The following is a 21077-nucleotide window of genomic DNA, read 5'->3' on the forward strand; positions in this document are numbered from 1 at the left end:
ACGCGCGAGAGAAATATTGTGAAACATTATCATTGTACGATCGCCGGTTAAAGTTTATACGTGAAGTTGAAAGGGAGAAAGAGAAGTTTGGACAAATTAGAGGAAACGACGACCTAAATAAATGAGAAGAAGGGTAGTTACCTCTTTCTCTGTATGTGTATGTGTGTGTGAGAGAGAGAGAGAGGCTACTTCCTGAAAGATAAACATCTGCTCTTCACTTTGCGAAGAAATTTCGAGTACCGCAGTCTCGACGGATTTATGACGTGATATTCCGCGCTTATTAAAACGTGCAGAAATATTTGTTCAGAAGATGCTGAAGAATATGAACAAGTAGAAGAAGACAATTAATACTCATTATCAATTGTTAATAACTTTGTCGGATATTACTCGAGTAATCTCTCTCTTGCAACTTACATTTCTCGTTAAGATTAGATAATTTGCTGTTTTGCAATTTTAACAAATGGGAAACAGGCAAATTTGAAAAAAAGTCAAATTGAATAAATAATTTTAAAATCTATTATGACAGTCAAAGTGGAAGATGAATGTCCGTTATTCGCAGGGATTTGCTCAATCATGATTCACGTCACAGGGAATTCAATAGAAGCTCGAGGCATAGAAACGTTTTGCGATAGACTTTGTCGGTACTGGAAATAAACGAAGAATAAGATCGTTACTTTGCACGGCAAACCCATCACGCGCTGCGGGTGGTAGCTTTGTCTCTCTCTTTCTTTTTTTTTTCTCTCTCTCTCTTTACTTTCATTGCGCAAAAAGGCCTCCAAGTATAGGGTTTACGGTGGACTTACGATGTGATTTAGGCGCAATATTTGCACATTTAAAGCGGCTAGTCTTTCGCTAGATTCTTTCCATGGATTATGTTGCAAGAATCTACGAATTGAATAGCCTCTTCTTAAATTGAGTACATTTCGCGATATTGAAAGTGCGAGATTCTCCTACTCGCAATGATGATATCGTGCAAATATTCTTTCAGGTTTATATGCTTGAATAGCATTGAAGTATTATTAAGGAAATAACATAAAATGTCATAAAACGTTTTTCGTTGAAACATTATTCGTTGAAAGCACAATCATGATGATTAGATTAGACATCACGGAGAAAGAAGAGAGAGTTGCGATCATAATGAGAATTATTTTTGCAATTTTTTTTTAAATATGTGAATACTTGTACTAAAGATTTTTTTCACGGTATCGTGGATGCAATCATAGGAGGAAACCGATCGAAAATCGCGAAAAATTAATAAATGCGAATCAGAACTGGATAAATATTAGTTTTCAGCGCGATATTTCGCAAGCACATACGCAACTATGCAAAGTGATATTTCAAATTCAGTACACTGCTATCTTCTCTCTCTCTGACGCGTTTTCCATTAGCATCCCGAGTGCATAAAGCATCCCGACCGCATAGCCGAATTAGATTGTCCTTTTCTTTCACTCGATGAAGAAAAAGGGTAACTTCTCTCTGCTAGCATAGTGTTTAGCAAATATGGTTCTCTCTGAATTTGCGTTTCAGGATAGCACGTTACAATTTATTATAATATAGATACGCGATGTATATTTATGACAAATTGACAAACAAAAAAATACAAACTTGTATAGTTTTGCGAGACTAATGCACGTTATACCAACAGTTTCTGGTTTATTAGCTTTTATTCTTGGGGTTTTTCCCATTTGGAGTATAGCTTCGCTCTCGAGAAGTTGATTTCTGCAGAAGGCAAAAGGGTTAAAAAAATAACCATTGAATTTTTTGCACAGGCTGCGCGACAACTATGGATCGCTCCGAAATGTAACATACGGCGGCCTTAACGTAGGTCTCAAAGGGTTTTGCGACAATGGTGTTGCAAGCCTGACGTCCGTTTTTATTGTATATTATGCAAGCTCCGCCGGGCTTTCGCGGCCGCGGGATAATGTGACCGCGAAATTGCGAAAACGAGTGCTAGCGTAGGTCCACCACTCTAGATATACGTGCATTAAGAAAGTGCATTGTGATACGAGGATGAAATACGAATGAATACAAAAGTCGCGTTAAATTTAACGCTCTGCTTAAGCGCTATCAATTTAAACTTTATTTCACTTGTATATTTATATGGGCGCATATACATAATTCAAATCGACTGCGGAGGGATAGTTGCATGCGAATGTAGAATCTGTATTAACTATGGAAAAGCTCCACTCTTTTGCATCTACTTGACCGGTGCAATGAACTTGCTTCGAGTAAAGAAGAGTTAGAAAACAGATAAAGAGAAGAGAGAGTAAAGGAGAATAAAAAGAGAAAGAGTGAGAGAAGTGAAAAACAGATTTTCCTTCTGTGTATCGCGTCGATGAAGCTACTGAAGCGCATATTATTTTTGCACCGAATATCTCGTAAAATGGTTCAAAACGAAAATAGAAGTTTCGCTCTCTCATATTTCACATAGACATATATATGTCATTTAAGAGCCACTAAATGTACATATATAGAGTGTAATCTAAAAAAAGATAACAACCTACGCTTTCACATACCGTGCTAGATATTTGCGAAAATATTCTTATACAACGTTCTCGTAAACCGAAATAACTTTTTCCTCTCCCACTCCCAGAAAAGAAAGCAATAAAAAAAAAAAAAAAAATCTAAAAGACCACTCGTCCAAATCCACCTTTGCGAGCCAGGACTTTCGCAAGTAAGTAGTACGAAGCGAGACGAGCGAGACGAAGGTCGTCAAATATCCCCTTTTTTGATGGCCGATAGCAATTTGATACGGCGATACCTGGCGGTGCCATTTGAACCGCTTTATGTGTACCGAGCAAATAAATTCTCCGTCGCGCGCAACCATCGCGTCTCCTCTCTCTCTCTCTCTCTCTCTCTCTCTCTCTTCGCGGCCGCCAGAAACCAACTGATTTCGATTAGGGACCTGGATTGTCCTGCGGATCGTGTGTCCCGGCAAAGTGATCTATTGTTCCAGGGAACTAGCAGGGCGCGCCTCTCGGCCCGAACTTTCCGGCGTTTCCGTCCGCCCTTGCAGCAACGATACCGGGGACACTTTTATCTTCATCCTTTATCCACTGCGCGCCTCTCTCCCCGATCCACCCTCTTTTCCCCGCACCTTGACGCTCGTCCGTTACTTTTTTCGCGTGGCCTCTGGCAGATAACAAGATGGCAACGGACCGTGACGACGAGTATCTCCCGCCGAGTAGAATTGTCCGGATCTCGTCACGGTACAAGCAGATAGATAGGCAACGGGAGACGGGGAGGAAAGGGGGAAAGAGAAGCCGCGCACTCCTCTCGTTATCTTGCAACGCCGCTGAGAAGTGGTACCAACAAATGCATAATGGAACGTTTTGCTTGTCCCGCACTACTCACGTTCGTGGCGAACTTTTTGCACGCGCATGATGTTTGGTACGGACTCTATGGAATGTTGCGTATGACGTTTTAAAACTATTGTCTCTGTCATTTTTATTTGCAAAAATTTTTATAATTTAATTTTCAGCCATATCTCTCGCGTCGGCTTGTTTTTTACAATCAAATTAAAAGTTTCCCTACACGTTAAAATATTCGACTCCGCGAAAGATAATTCTGCAATTATCTGTCGTATTATGAATGATTAGCTGTTGTAGAATTTTGTCGAGTAGAGACGACAATTTTTAATACGATCAGATTGATGTGACGTAATGATATTACATACAATTTATTCGATAATCAAAAAAAAAAATACGACTACATTCCGCGGTTTAATTGGTATCACTTTAAAACAAGATGTCAACAATATTTCTTAAGCTTTATATCGCTTGATACACACTTTTTGTTCGGTTACATCATGTAGCTTTAAAACTAAAGGCAACCAAAGATTAAGCGAAAGAACAATTCGCAGTCCGAAATGTGTAATACAGCACACTACGTTATTTCCATTTGAAAGAATTTCCGCGTTTGCGGAATCAACGCCCGGACAGAAAATTATCCGTGCAAATTTCTTTACCCCGATAAATCTCGCGAAAAGCATTGAAAACTATAAATGTCAGAGCTGTGAAGAATTGATACATCTATTTTTATTTCCCGTCTGGATCCCGCGTGAATTCATGGCGTGAGCAAAACTCGACAAAAGATATCGTACAAATCGATACCTTTGTTTCGGAGTATATTTCTTGGTACTTTTGCGTGTTTCGCGATATAACTTGACTCTTTATAGTCGTGTGTTATTATCTTTATTGCGTTTATAAAATACGTTTACCCATATAAAATCATTTGTTGAAAAAAAATTGAGTTAAAAGTTGGTCGAAAAGTCTGAATCGTATATATATTTCGATTTTATATATTTTATCGCGCAATTATTTCCACAATTTATCGAAATACCGAATGTGTACTTTCCGGAAGAGCTTTCCCAGCGATAAGAACAGCTGATAGGAGCTTCGATGCGTGAATTCTCGTTGAAATTAATACATTCTCTCTGTGCTCGAGCTGTGCTTGTCAATTATTGCAGGTCGAAATCTGATCAGTAATAATGCCAGGAATGATTTAATAATTTAGTTCTATCGTAATCGTACGCTTCATGATCGCTAAATTACTGCCGTGAAATATTTTATCGTCGTATAATCGTCTACTATTTCGTCATTTCGTAATCACAAAGCGTACGCAATGTGACAGGACTGATATACATATATATATATATATATATATGTACACTATCGATTCGATAACGTTCCTAATCCTAGTATCGAAGCGCTAATAAGTGTAGGCTCATTAATGTCCACAAGTCCACATATTTATCGATGCGACAATCGTACGCACACGCATAAATTACAGTCGTGGCTCGACCTGCAAACATTTGTCGATCCTGTGCACAGAGACCAGAGTACGGCGATTGGTCATCTTAGATACTTTGTATTTAATAAGATGCACCAGAGAAAGTGTTTCGGTTTATCAGATGATCGCCGATAAGATAATATATATCTATCGTAAAATGTAATTTATACGACACACACAATTTATTGGCGAAAATAAATATGAATGTGCATATCTGTGTGATTGTTGAAGATTAACTCGGTGTTCTACGAATGAAATGCAACGTGCCATGAATTATTCAGGGAACCGCGGCAAGCTTGCACGTACTAATTAACTGACAACCCGCCGTCGCGTGAGGTTACTCTTTCGATGGTACACGTTTGTTTTGCAAATGCAAGTCAATAAAAGTCGTAAAATACTGTAATAGTGAACAAATTTTTGAAAGTGATTTTCCGATTTTTTATCAAACATATTCATATATACATATATTGTGTGTCGAGAACAATTGCTCTTAATTTTAACCAACTATTCCTTTCGCTCGCGTTAAAATAAATATATCGCTTTCACATTACAAAGCTGACAGTTTTACATTTTATCCTGCAGGATTATCAGTAGGATCTCGATTAAATACTTTCCCCTCAGAGTTGGTTTCTTTAATTAAATTCCTCGCTGTACATATATACGTGTAATTCTTCTTATTTCCATTCGACCCAATTATTCCCCGACGTGACGCCGTGCGCGAACGAGAGCTGTACCGGTTACGAGAGAGCGGCCGGGGCGGGCGCTTATGTTTCCACTTGCAGTAGAAAAGCCTCGATCCGGTCAGACTGCGAGGCGCCCGGCCGGCACGCGAATCGCGTTGCATGTCCGCACGTGCTAACGAGTGAGAATAGCTACGCATTAACTCGCGATCAGCTGATGGCAGTCTGTGTCCGTTCGTGTTGCGGATAGCATAGTTATATATCGGAAAAAAGTGTGAGCGAAGCGGTGACTTTTGATCGATAACTTCTCGCATACTTCTCGCGATTCGCGTCTCGCGCAGTCGCTCCCTTTACCAACTCTACAAACCTGTTTAAATATCGATCACGTGTCTTTTTCTTCCAATTTATATAGGGTCACACCGGATAGGGCGTGAAACATAAAATATATAAAAAATAAGATATATAAAATAGCTATATAAAATAAGACCATTGACCGTCGGGGCGCGAAGAATAGCTCTCTGCCTGGCACATGATAAGCGTAGTAATTTATCAGTGGCACGTTTTTACGTATGGTATGTTTATCATACGCCGGAACGGCATATTTCCATAAAAACAGAATCTCCATATTATACGCAATTTGCTCTCCGCACCCGTAAATTATTATTTTATTAAAATACGGTAGATGATATCGACAATCATGTAGTTTCGGTCAAAATAAGTTGTGCAAATATGAAATTTTTCTTGCAAATATAATATATATAGTTTATATATGTTGCGTAAACGAGCAAAAATGCTTTTAACGAGGATGTACAATGTAGTTTTAATCAAAATTACTTTGTTTTTACATATATTTTCACATATACTGATTTAGGAAAAAAATATATGTTTTGTTTGGCGGCAGCAAAAATGGTTTTATTACAAATTATAGTTGTCATATATATCGTATCACTTTTATGACGTCATTGTCCTGAGTTCACAATTGAATATCACATTTATACGAGATAAAATAAATAAAATACTTAAAAATAATGAATTTTAAATTGAAAATTGTTTGAAAATTGCAAATATATATAAAATTATATTACAAGTTTTCCTCGTAAATTCAGTCACTTAATGAAAAGACTAGGTTTTTTTTTTTTTTACAAAAGGACTGAATTTACAAAAACTTGTGATATATTTTATAATTTCTACAGACACTAACGTATCTACAATGCTATTTCGAGTCCATCGGCGGCTCATCAATATCACTTGCCTCTCTGTATCAACGCGAATAAACTTTTCTATGCGATCAATGCGCTAATTTAGCATCAAAAATTTCGCAGCTCAATCATTCGCGTATGATTCTCTAACCGGGTTGTCAGTTATATCCTCCGTGCTGGCTCGTGAAATTGCAATCGAAGCTACGTCAGCTATAACACTCTTTGTATCACGAATATGCGATTTAACTGAGCGATACGCGCGATACACTTACCTGCATGAGCGCACAATGAGTGCTCGATTATTGCGGTAGATTTGTATTGACGTCGTCCGCGCTTTATTTTCCGACCAGGAATAGTAGTTGTTTCAACGATTATAATGTGCGGCCCAGGAAGCAGACGTTGACTAATATCAATATATCAATAATCAGATTTAAATCGCGAACCTATTAGAACGAGAAAACAATTTGTGCCATTTGCTACGATTTTTCTCGTTTATTTTATTTTATGTGCTAGTGTTCAATTATAATATCATTATTTTGTATTTTAAAGGACGATAAAGTGAATTATGTATTGAAAGAGTATCGAAAGCTTTTAAAATCTGTGCAAGCCAGACAATAATGCTCGATAATTTTGCAATTTCACTATTTATATCACTCATCTCCGAAATTAGAAGTAATATTCCGTCGTCCATTATCGTATCATCGTATTACAAATAAACAGAATGAAGCACACACCGTAATATATTCTCCGAGCGACTGTATACGTAACCGCTAAGCGAGAGAGAATATGTGTTAATCATATTTAATCTATATAAGTTATATATGTGTGTGTATGTGCTTGTGCGGACCTCCCTGCATGAATAGCTTTCGTACAAAGAAAGCATAGTTGTTTTACCCTATTGGATATATATATATATTTACGAATGAACCAATCACAATTCTGTTTAACAATCACAATTGCGTGACGTGATTAATGCGCTTAGGTACTTATTTGCAAGTCCGCGTTACTCTATTGCCATTAAAGCTACCATTAATACTCATTATAATGAAGCACGTTATTATATGCATATATATATATATATATATATGTATATGTGCGTGTCTCTTTTCTCATGACATTTCGTATAATGCCCGTATTATTTTGATGGCGCGTCCACGAGCTCGCGCACCCGCGCGCGACTATCTTTCGCTACATACTATGGAAAACCAGTTCAAACAAAATCCCCGCATCCGGTAAAACCCTCTTTGTTCCCGACCCGGCCCGGCCCGCGTGCGATACCTGTTAATCACACCGCGCGTCACGTGCTTCCTCGACACCCCCGTACGGGGTGATGGTGGTGGTGAGGTCGCGATTGATGCACGAACACGCGTTCGTCCGCGGTAGTTACATTTTAATCATCCATTTGCGAAATCAGGACATTGTTTTTGTGAAAATAAACTTAGGCGATTCGGTTGTAAACACAATTGGTTTTACTCGTGGCACGTGTGAGAGCATTTACTATTCTTCTCTCTCTCTCTCTCTCTCTCTCTCTCTCTCTCTCTCTCTCGGACATTGCGTCAACGTAGTTTCAATATTTTTCGAACGAGCGGGGTGCACGTTCCTTGATTGGGTAATCCGTGAACACGCGTGCCACATAAAGTATGCCGGGCCTTCATTGAACGGTAACATTTAGCGTTGCGAGATCACGTGGGCGCTTTATTATATTTTCTTTGAATAGAGAAAGAGAGAGAGGGATTAATTTGGCGCGAGCCAATAATTTCGATAAAATTAATTAACTTTTCGATGCTATGAACAGATTAATAATTAAAATTATCGACATTGTATGGTTCGCGTGTGTATATAATTGTGAAATATTATAATGCTTTAGAATGTACGTAAGGTACAAAGACTTCACGACTTACGCCTATCGTTGTTACAATGTTTTTTCAAAGGCTTTTCGTCGCGCGACAGAAATATCACCGACGATTATCTCGCAATCAATAATTTGTCAGATGATACCGTTTTTGTTTAAATACGTTATTCGAATTCAGCAGGAAGCCAACTGTTTGCCGAGGTCCAATATTGGGTTACTGTTAGCGAATTCTGCGAACCAATCTCTTCTGGCAATCGCGCTACATATCTCCCTGTGGGCGCTTCGATTCGTCGGCGGCAGCAAAGTTGTAAGCTGCATATTTTATCTGTGATAAAGTGCACCGCCGATACTACTCTTGCTCAGCTCTCGTGCAGCTTAGCTCCGTTAAGAACTTCCTCTCGCTAAATCTATGTGTATCTCACGGAAACGGCGATTCGATAAAAATATACCTTTTGTGCGTTACCAATGTATCGCGCTTTACCTCTTCTTCTTCTTCTTCTTCTTCTTCTTCGAGAGAGAGAGAGAGAGAAAGAGAGAGAGAGAGAGAGTAAAAGGGGAAGGAATGTTGGGTAAATGAAAACCAAATTTATAGTCAGTTATATCGCTTTATAGTCGTCTAATAATCGTAAAGAGAAAGAGAAAAGAAGTAAAAGAATAACGTTGACATTAAGTTGAGAATCAATTTACTTCGAACCGTATAATACCAAAAGTACCAAAGCGCTAAAGTTAATTCATTTAACGGCCAGAACATTTTTGACGTTTCGTATTATGACAAGACGTAAAGCGCTAGAAACTTGGATCGTTGGCGTACTTGTGGATTAACCAGACGGATTCAGAAATAAATCCGCCAAACTTTTCTCCCCGTTGGTGAGTCTATTTCCCAGCTGATTTACCAAGACCCAGCTTCGATAGCCCTGCGGGCGGCACTCGTTACAACGTCGTTTTCGAGCCCCGGAACGAATTTCCAACTTCGCTACGTGGCTTGTCGTGTTTCGACGTGAGGCAATTCCCGCTCGCCCTCCCATCCCCCTTTTTCATCCACCCTTCGCTACCCTTCCTCCCGCGCTGACCGTTTCGATTTACGCATCGAAATTAAGCCACGCTCGGCTTGCGGCGCTCGTCCGATGCACCGCACTTTTAAAACCCGAACCCGTGCTACTCAACGTCAGTTGCACCGGCAGAAACGACGTTCCGCGAAACGAGAGCGCATTGGTCAGGGGTGAGTCCAAGAGAATCTGGAGTGGCGGAGGTTGTTACGGGCTAGGATAGACGAGATAGAGTTGGATTGATACCTGATACAAGTCTACCTCGCTCGGAGAATTTTTTGCGCCAGCGTTGCTCGAGAAGAGGAAGGACGTTTGTGCCGCAAAAACGGAACGTCTGATTGCTGTCATTTAGCGAGAGAGAAGGAGAGAGAGAGAGAGACTCTCGCTAGCATTCTCTGCTTATAGTGTCGGATAAACGAAAAAAAAAAAAAAAATCATAGCTAAAATGGAACGTATCGCAGAGAAATATTTTAGTGAAAAAATTCTGAAATCTCCCTAGCGAGACCTACATTTTACGAATTGTTTTTTTATTAGAGTAAAAATCTGGATAATAATTTTACAAAATGTCGAGGTATGTTGCGGTAATGCAAAGCATAGCAAATGTGGAAAGATTTAAGGAAAGCCACTGTGTTATCTAAAATTGACCGGGGTCATTCCGCCTGGTAACTTCAGCGTTGTAGAAACAACGTTAGATGAAACAAAGTGCATAGTCACGTTGAGGAGTGGTGAGTTTCTAGGACTCCGAACCGACGAAGGTTGTTACCGGTAAACGGAATGGGCGAGGCGGATTGAGGTTGATACGCGATATACCGGGGTTTGCTTTAATATATAGAATTTCCCGCAACCCGTAGAACGGTATCATAACCAGACACAGACCATGCAGAACAATGTGAATAAACTGTGCGGTATAGTAGGAACATATCGCAGACGTATATCAATTCCGAATGGTGTTCAGCAACACTATAATAAATGAAGACCTATTTGCATATGGTTATTGTTACATAAGATAACGCTATATGTAGAGTCGCGCAGATGTCAGCGGCACATTCTCCACGCCTTTCATCAGCAGATTATAATAATTCTGTAACGTCCTGTTTGAGAATCTCGCGAGAGAGCTGCGTATTGTTAAAAAACAGTATTATCACTCGTGTAATCCACGTCAAATAATTGTCCGCTTGAAACAAAGCGGATAAAAAAATTGTTTTATATCCCGGAATATATATAAGCCAGGAGTCGACGATGTCACAGTAATAGAAACGACGCGCCGTACCTGGATTGATGCGAGGATGACAGACGTCGAGCGGGACGGCTTATCGTCGTGTGTGTGCGAGTTGTATATGTGTGAAATGTGTGAGATAGATGGTAGACGCGCCGTAAAACAAATGTGTTAAATAACAGAAAAACTGAGTCAACCTCGTCGCTATATTTAATAAAATAAATAATCAGTAATATAATCTTGATCGCGCGCGAACGTATCGCTATATTTTATAAAAATATTCGTTCATTATCGCTACGTGCAATCATGTAACTTTCTTTTTTTACGAAAATCTCTCGCAATGTTGTCGAGAAACTTTTCAAAATTCATTAACCGTTTGTTTTTCCGTGCGGAAAAGCTGTCGTAAACGCAATGACAAAAAGTAGGTGAATTCGCGTAGGTATTGAAATAATGCTTTATATACAGTTAAGTGCAACGAGTAAGATTTGGGTTCAGATTGATGTAGTGGTAAACGGTAGCAGCCGCATGAGCGATTGTGCCGAGTTTTGTTTTGTTTTGTAGTTTAGCGTCTGTGAGGTTACAAAACAGTAGAGCAGTAGATGGAATGGAGGAGTAAAACCGGATTGCAACCGCGATAGCGCCCAATTTGTTGTAAAGTTTTCACTGAATACATCGACTTGAGAAATCGGATGATATAAATCACTGGATTGTAAGTCTCACAATCAGTTGGAGAAACTTAAAATTAATTAATCAATTTAATATATTGAAAAGAGATTTAATCAATATTTTGCAATTTTTCGTAAATGTTATCTCTCTTATGTCATACTTTTATAATTGCATATAAAAATTCAATATATTTTTAATTAATAATAATAATGTATTATCATGAATATTATATTATATTTCTTTCTATTCATATATATATGTATATAAATAAAAAATAATTTAATATAAAATTATTTTATGTGCGTGATACATTATATTATAAATGCAATATTTTTTCTCACATAAAAATAAAACATGATTTACATGCCATTTTAGTATTACTGACAAAATAGCGCAGAAATATCCCCCTGCGCTGGGGATATGTCGGCTGCATCGGTACATGCCAAATTCGCATGAGCCCGAAATAGATGCACCGGATGAAATGAACGAGCGAATGAACGAACGAATGATCGAACGAACAAATGTTGGACTGTGCAGACGAAAGAGGAGCGGGTCCTCCCGATGGCGCGGCGGATGGAAGCTCTAGGTAGCTTTGACCCGCCAATTCAGCATCACCCATACGGGCACTCAACCGCAAATCGAGTTCCGGCCGTAGGGCGGAATAAAATCGACCCCGTCAACTTCCCGTCCTACCCCACCCCTCCGTAACCGATGCAGCCTTCGGGCCCCGATTCGCGTGTAGGCGAATCTAGTAAGACATTACTCGCGAGGGACGCGTTTGTTCAACGCCCTGGGAGAAGGCGAAAGAGAAAGAGAAACCAAGGACGAGAGAGAGAGAGAGAGGGACAGAGAAAGAGAAAATAAAGGAGGAGAGATCGGGATCGACTTTAATGGTTGTAGCCAAATGGAAAAGCTTGGCCGCGGGATTATGATATCCTCAACGAGCGCGATGGGAGTCGCACGCGCGTGTCGCTCGCTCTGATGTTCTTTCCGAATCACGATCGTAAAGTCATCGTTTCTCTCACACGAGAGCCGAAGGGCAAAATAACGCGGAGAGCTACGCGAACGATCACGCAGTTGCATTTATGCGCGGGTTTTTTAGTGCACGTGCATTCAGAGATAGTTGAATTTGCAAAGCTGCGCCGAGCAATCTTGTATTTCGCGGACATTTATGTATTCTGAAATTTTGGATAATAGATATAGAGTAAAATGTGTGCAAGTGTGTGTGTGTGTATATGAAGCAACAGAGGCAGAATAACGAATAGCCGCGTATCCAAGTATTCTCGAGTCGTATTCAGACTAAATCCTAAACTCCGCGCAACTCGGTATTATTCCTTCGGGTCGCCCTCTTTAATGCCCGTGTAGGTCGTACGAAGGTCCGAGCGTACATTCAGTAGGTAGGGGTGCGTTGCGCGCGAGTTCGCTTCCGCCGGAGATGACACGGAGATGCGTCTCGTGCCCGCGCCGTTATCATTCCCTACTTTATTACGTGCGGCCTGCATGCGCGTGTCGCGTGTGCACGTGTCGTACGTGGTGCCGTTCGCAGTTTCCACCCTCTCGGCGCATGCAGAGAAGCTAATCCACGCCGGCTGATTTATGAACTAGCAGATATACTTGTCCACCCTTACCGCCGGCGAGATGTAACTTACGAGCGTTATTGTTGCGTATTAAACGCTACGGCGAGAGGAGTTTGTATACTTGCGAGTTGCATCGGTAAACGTCAGAACAAAGGTCAGATTGATTACTTCCCGTGTACGCTTCCTTGAAACTTTGGTATCGCCTAATTTCTGGTAGTCAGATACCGGATATAAGCATTCTTATAAAATATCGTCTGATCTTTATACGGTCAAAGGTACGTCCATTAGGAGGATTAAAGACAAATATAGCGGTGATCCAATTCCACGGTTTTCCTTGATTTAATATACTTTTCTATCTAACGTTCTGTTGAATCGTTGATACTATTTTCGAAATGAATAGCTTTTCGCAGAAAGTTATTTTAGAAAACTGAATAACCGCAATTGCGCCATTCTCTCTCCCGTTGACATAATTTTTCGCTATTGTATATTGTATAAAAATGGATGAAACAATTGAAATGCAATATGAAAAACGTGCGTCACGTATGTATGTACATATATATTTCGAATTTCTCTTCTCAATTTTATCTCTCAAAACACTTTTTACACTTTTGCATTTTCCACCACAGTGTCTATGTTTATCAATGCAGTATTTTAACGGTTCGCACTTTTCTGCCGACAGTGCCGCCCGACATTCTGGACTATGATACCAGCACGGACATGGTGGTGATGGAGGGACGAAACGTGACTCTGCGTTGCGCCGCGACCGGCTCCCCGACGCCTAACATCACCTGGCGACGCGAGGACGGTCAGCACATTCAGCTCGGCAACGGGGAGGAAGGTTGGTTTTAATGAGAGTTGCCCGCGAACGAGCGTAATTCGCAGTCAGGCCGGTGATAAAGTCGGGAAAATTTCGTTGAATTAAGGTGGCTCGCTCTTTCCCTATCTCCCCGGCTCTTTCTCCTTCTATCTCTTCTCACTCGCTCTCATCGTCGTCGGATGCTTCGTTACGATGAAGGACTAATCGAATACGGCGAGCAAAAGTCGCGGTAGTTGATCCCTCGACGGAGAGTGCAACCGACAATCATTTGCGATGCGGTCTTTTTCGGGGTTGCGTTTTCAATTGCTTCTTTTGAGACGCGCGCTCTCGCTGCTGACATGTACCAAGTATTTTACACGTTATTATTCCGAATAATTATGAAATTTCTGGGCACCACATTTGCTACGTTTTTTTCTACTTTTTATCACCAATATTTCCGTTTAAGCGCTTTAATTTCAACCCTTTTTTTATTTATCGGTAACTGCGAACTCGTGTAACATGTAAGCATACAAAAGTGAAAGGAGGACTTTATTTATAGCAAAAGTTTGTAACTTTTACAGTCGACTTGTAAAAAGGACATACGCGAAACTTTTCAAAAATGTAATCTAATTCGCCTGATAAACGCGTTTGAAAAGTGAGAGAGGATATGTACACAAGTTTCAAGTATTTAAAAATAAATTTCGCATGGCGTGTAAATTATTTTTTATCACGGACGGAGAGATAAACGGACGCAAAAAGGGAAAAGGGATACATATTCGAAGGGACGCAAAATCGAGTGGACCCCGAATCGAGTAAATATCCCGAGTTTAACCCCTAAACACGTCGGCAACACGCCAAAAGCTCGTTCCGTCGCACGGCGCAGCCGTATAAAGGTACCGCCTGAAAAAAAGATTTACGTTCGCGGGGGAGCAGGATATATATTCGCGCGGGCTGAACTGCATCGCGAGTGCATCGCAGTTCCGAGCCGGCAGTATCAAGCCCAGTCTAGGTGGCTTGGTGGCGGCCACTTGGGAGCGCAAACACACCGCGTGGCAAGACCAATAGGTTAGAGCGAGGTGATACGTTTGCCGAGACCGGCAAGATCTTCTATATTTGCATTGAAATTGGCAAACACAGTGAGCACACGATACGCGATATATACCTGGCGTAAATGCGCGGTATACGCGTATAGCATGTACCGATATGGGTCCGATAAACAACCGGATCGACTTTAAACCGAACGATTACGCCAGCCGTATAGTTTCGCTATATATAATTCGACAAGGTATGAGAAGAGAGGAAAAAGATACGACGTGATGGATCACCGGGTCATTCGTTCCAAGTAGAAAGATGTCCACGTCGGATTCTCTTCCGCGAAAGAATATTACATGTCACAGTTTTTCTTCGACAGCCGTAGATGATCGCGCGACACGTGCTCGCATCGTTAGATAAATTTCGTGGCCCTTCTATCCTATGAAATTCAACGATGTATACTATAATGATATTATGATCAGGATATTGTTACACTGTGAAGCATCATCAGATTATTTGGAACTTCGATGCAGTATGTCGTAATCTTATCTCGACGGGTTTCGAGTTCGAGCGAGTTAGCTTCATTAGCTCCCGATATCTGTCATCGTGGTACTTGAATTACATTTTGTATATTATAAGTCTTTCTTCAAGATGCTCTTGCATGCAACTTGAAGATCTTTGTTATTTTTTGACGTATTGCATCCGCGATGTAGTTAATTACCGTGTTCTCTCTTCTCAGCGACATTTAATCAATTATCAGAACGCGGTATAAATATTCTGACAGATTTAATTGCGGAGAGAGGGACATATAGACACTTGAACTTTCGAATAAGTAAACTGAATTTGCACCTTGTAATGCAGATGGTCTCCAAACTGTGTTGCCAGAGTTTAACGACTCTCCGTAAATTGCTATTTGAATTTCGAATGCGAGGATAGGAACCAACTTCAATTACTTTCGCTCATATTTCATTTGTTAATTTATATATTTTTTTAAATATGATTGTTAAGTCAATTATAATTACATATTAAAACGTTCACGGAATTTCATGTCATATTTATCTTTTATTTTATTGAATTTAACATTAACAAATACGTTTTATATATATGAATAATGAGAATTTATGAAATGTTTCGAATTGAAGAAAATTTATAATAGTAGTCAGAGAGCAGTATGTTTTATTTATTATCATCCATTGTCGGTGTATTAGTATAATTTAAAATGCTTTACAAGAGAGGTTGCATACACGCTTGAGTTTCTGGCAATCGAGTACGCAGCTGTTGCATTATGCGGTCATCCGTCAAAGCAGTTTGCACATTTTCCCAGTGCATTTTAGCGCTCGCGGAAGTGGTCCTTCTTCGCTCGCGATAATGGTTACATTGATAAAATGGCAAAAGTTTTCGCTCGTGTATTTCTGTCGTGTACGCGATGCGAATCAGTGCGCGCCGCGGCATTGTTCTTGCGATAAAATCTCTCAATTTTAAAAGACGTTGCAATAATTGTAATAAATTTACATGAAATTTGTATTCGAGAATTCGCACAGAATATCTAACGTAGTTACTACGAATGTAAAAGCAATTCAATTCGTCTCTAAATTGAAACGGTATAAGTGACGGAACTTTGGCAACCAATTTCCGTCGTGTCGCGTGCGATGCCGGTAACGGTACTGACGTTAAAAAAAAAAAAAAAAAATGTCGCACGAATGTACTTCGCAAACTTCGCTGAAATGGACGAACAGATTTAAAAATATGAAATTTCCAATGCAAAGTATGCAGAAATGCCATCGGGTGTTATTCGACCCTGATCGACTGAATGAATTATAGAATTGTTTTGAAGTAATCTACCTATTGTCGTTAACATTGTTTTTTTTTATTTAAAAAAAATGATCGTTTTAATCTCTAGTCTCTTAGACCCACATATATGATGTTATTGAAAATTAAAAACTGGCGAATGGAACAATATATTACGCGGACGAAATAAAACGATATTTTTTTTAACCAAATGTAATCGCAAAGCTTTTCCGAAATTCTACAGTTTCGGTCTGCCAGTGCTAACAAAAATATCGACGTCAAACCTGCTCGTCGATCGCCCGGCGTCACGCACTTTTCCCATGAACCGAGTTGTCCATGGCTATAACTTTATCGAAATTCCCAAAAACCGTAACACATTCGCGAGAATAAAAAAAATAAAAATTTGGCAAATTTCACTGAGGTCTGACGTTCCATGTTTCATGCAAAAATCGATTGACACCAAAAAGCATTCGATGTCATAGCGTAAAAGTCATCTGTTTCGATTCATCGCCGATAACATCGATCATATTTCTCACGGAAATTCTCGTTGCAAACTTATTATACTTTTACGATATGCAGTTGTAATTCCGTTTGCTCGACAAAATTTTCACAATTTTTTTTTATTATTTACTGACAAATGAAATCTGTTCCTTTCAATAAATTTCGTAATAAACATTTTTTTATTTTTTTTATCTCACTCAAAATGTCACTCGGTCGAGATCTTTGTAGAATGAGCTTTGTGTCATTATTGGATAGTATAAAAAATAATCATCTGATGAAATCATCTAATTTTATCATTATCCTAATATTATGTTTCTATTTCAAATAATTATATATGTATATATAAAGTTTTATTTATATAATGTGTGTGTAATTATATATATAAAATTACGTTTGTAATTATAATTACTTGTTCTGATTGCAGTTGCGAGCGTGGATGGGCCGAGCTTCAATATTACAAAAGTAAACCGGTTGCATATGGGTTCCTATTTATGCATCGCATCCAATGGCGTGCCACCTTCCGTCAGTAAAAGAATAATGCTCACTGTGCATTGTACGTATGTTCTCCATTACGTACATTTTATCTCGAATTTAATTTAATCTCAGCTTAAATTACATTACGAGGCATTGCTTTTTATTGCTTTGTGCAAATTATTATCATAAAATATAAATAAAGTAACTGGTTGACGTACTTATATAAAATATTAAATGTCAAAAATTTATTTAACTATCAGAAATATCAATAAAAGGAATATGAAACAAATAGAAGAAGAATATTTTATATTTACATGCAAAGAGAGGTATCATAAAAAATAATTATTAAAAGCAATTATGTAAATAGTGACCAAGAATTTGCTTGCAAGAATGTCACGTGTACAATTTGATGTTGTTTTGTAATTGTTTCAGTCTCACCGATGATTTGGGTTCAAAATCAATTAGTAGGTGCGCACGAGGGTCAGAAGCTGATTCTCGAATGCTATTCGGAAGCATTTCCGAAATCTATAAATTATTGGACCAGAGAGCAAGACAAGATTGTACCGCAAGGTGAGTATTAATAAGAGATATCTGACAAAGTGAATAAGTAACAATAATTTGACTTGGATGGAAATCTCAAACTCGCTATGAAATTTGTTAGCGACAAATCAACGGAAAACTCGCACAATGTATTTTATCGCGCGATATGTTACAATTGCATAATAAGAGTTCGCGGTCGGGTTCACAAGACGGGGTCTCTCATGAAAGAATCATGACTATGGCGGAAAGTGGGATGACTTTACAATTTTGTAATATGCATCGTTCATGGCACGCACCTATCGCGCTTTTTGATGATTCATGTAACTCGACGAGAGAAAGATAATTACACCCCCGGCGCGTATTCTCCTCTCTACGTAGTGTGTATTTGCGAGGAAGGAAAATAACTGGTTGTTAACGAACCCTCTGAATAATGAAAGTTCCATACCGAACGCATAAACACGCACACCGGCGAAGCGCGAATATAAGCGTTTCGCTCTGCTTTATACGCTGCCTATAAAAGACGGCTTTAGTACTTTGCATCGATTCGCCATCCCTTTTCGGATTCATATCTTTTTTTTTCCCCGTATCGCGATGCGCGCACACACAAACACACTTGCATTACTCCTGTCGAGTACATTTAATCACCGGAGGAAGCTGCGCGGTTATGGCGCGCACTCTTTTACGGCCGAGAATTAAGCTTATTATGAAAAAACACAGAATACCGTGCGTTCATTACGCATCCAACGATCAAAAGTTACGACGCGAACGATGAATTACGAAATGCAACAATGAATTATCGTGACGTATATCCCTTTTTTTTTTTTTTTTTTTGTTTTATACCGTCTTAGCGATATTATAGTATAGTATATTATATATACTCTGGATAAAACGCGTAATTATTGTAACAAGGAAACGGCTTTTCAATCTCATTGAAACAGCTGACAGAAATCTTGGGACGGCGAGATTACATGTTAACACGATCGGGGGTCAAAACTCACATTGTGCGCAACATTATTGCGTTCGATACAGATGCAAATGCTAACCACAACGGTGCGATGTAATAACGGTCGACGCAGAAAAGGGCGATCTCGGTCGTGTTTGGCGTTCATATACATACTCGTCGCGCGTCCTTAGCCTTCCTCATAAATGCCAGATAAAATCGTGTTATACCTTTAACGTGCTACCGGGATTCGCATGCATTATTCAGAGGCTAATTCCGGTCAAATAAACGGCCCGAAAGAAGAGAGCCGCGCGAGATGTTCGCGCCGCCGTATACTCTGTACTGTTGCTCTATACTGCTTAAATAAATAAATCTAACGGTATTAAAAACTAGATTGCCTCTTGTAATCGCCATATTACCTCCTCCTGCATTTATTTCCAAGATATACAAGGCCGGGGACCGCGTGTAAATTAAAAGCAACGCCGCAACGTTTCCAGTAGAAACTCATTTAGGGAATTAACTTCCAGATTGGATTCATGGATAAAATGGCATTAAAGGATTTTATTTATAAAGAAATTTAAAGATGTCTTTCTTTTTGCGATGCCCCGAACGCACGCTAATCAATAGTAATGGGATTAATAGCAGTAAAGCGGAACGGGACAAAAGTTTTAATTATATAAAGGCCATCGCGTATAAAAATTACCTCGTCTGCCAAATGAATGATGCGATACGAAGATTCTTTCGAGCGACGTAGAAATTCTCAGTCAACGAGCCCTATCGAGATTTAATTAGATATTTGATCTACGTACAGCAGCGGTGTGCATATAAAAATGATCAGGATTCTCCAAGAATTGTGCAAAGTAATAATAAAAACCTTCGCGCGGAAAGTCACTGCGCCGATTCACTTTTGAGGAAATCGAATAGGGCAAATCGCAATAGCGCCCTTGTTTGTCTTTTTTTATGGTTATATATTCGTTACATTGTAGTGCACTTTGGGATGAACGCTGGCGCTAGCCCCGAAGCGGTGAAAACGTTGCATTCGAATTGCACGTTCGCGCACATCCTGTGTTTCTTTCATTTCTTCAGCCAATTTCCATTTGCGTCTAATTGAATGCATTCAAATAAACAGAACTGGCGGAACGGACGTGATTGTAAAATTTTCATCCCGCGCTCGCTTTTGACCGCCTGATGTCAATCCGCGAGATTGCCCGTCCCCTCGCACATTTCTCTTCTGCTTGTTTTTTTTTTTTTTTTTTTTTTTTTGTTTGCGTTCGACTATTGACGGAACGTGATCAAAGCTAATACGGGCTGACGTTTGTTTTCCTCATCGGATTGTGTTAAGTTATTTCGCGATGAGATTACATCGCGACGAGAGACGAGAGCGTCGCACAAACAACACGGTAATATATATTCGCCCCTAACGATTACAATGGGTGCAATGAGAAATAACGCGAGCGGTGGGGCAACTACGGGGATGCATGTACGAATGGCGTGACTGGAAAAATGATTGGAAGCGATTTCACGCGTTCTAACAAGACGTATCGTGATCGATGCCGTGGCAGATAGCGTCGAATTCGTCGTTTAGATCGGAAATAGTTCTTGGTGGCGACGTCGAATCTAGAAATTCCGTAGAGTATTCTGGAGAGAGAAACGTTACGAGATATTGGTCAATCAAGTAGAAAAGCGAATCATCTGGGTTTATATATATCATCCTTTCGGCGAATTATACGTTTGCGTAAAAATCGTTTTGATCAAACTAACTATATGTAATATATAAAATGGTATGCAAAGTCGAGATCAATTTATTTGATAATAATTTAAAAATAGAAAGAGAGAAAGAGAAAGATTGCAGCTCTTTATTAAATAGTTCATTATTTATGTTGCCGTTATACATCATGGCGATTTCAATAACCTATATTTTCTGACGACTCACTCTGCATAATTCAAGTTTTGCCCTATACAAATCGGATCGCCTTCAA

General features: G+C 39.5%; 1 protein-coding gene across 3 annotated transcripts in view; it reads left to right on the forward strand.

The window, feature by feature from the left end:
* Positions 1-21077, forward strand: part of LOC145937087 (opioid-binding protein/cell adhesion molecule homolog) — a 301044-nt gene that overhangs the window by 113771 nt on the left and 166196 nt on the right. For all 3 annotated transcript variants that reach the window (XR_014425471.1, XR_014425472.1, XM_083039939.1), the window contains exons 4-6: positions 13707-13865; positions 17569-17697; positions 18051-18188. Coding sequence is in view for 1 of the 3 variants with exons in the window: in XM_083039939.1 (XP_082896065.1) it covers positions 13707-13865; positions 17569-17697; positions 18051-18188 (426 nt within the window). In the remaining 2 variants the exon portion in view is untranslated. The remainder of the gene's footprint in view (positions 1-13706; positions 13866-17568; positions 17698-18050; positions 18189-21077) is intronic.

The sequence above is a fragment of the Prenolepis imparis genome, unplaced genomic scaffold (assembly GCF_030444845.1).
Source record: "Prenolepis imparis isolate NDT839.2.m4 unplaced genomic scaffold, iyPreImpa1.0 SCAF_6, whole genome shotgun sequence".
Classification (NCBI taxonomy): Eukaryota; Metazoa; Arthropoda; class Insecta; order Hymenoptera; family Formicidae; genus Prenolepis; species Prenolepis imparis.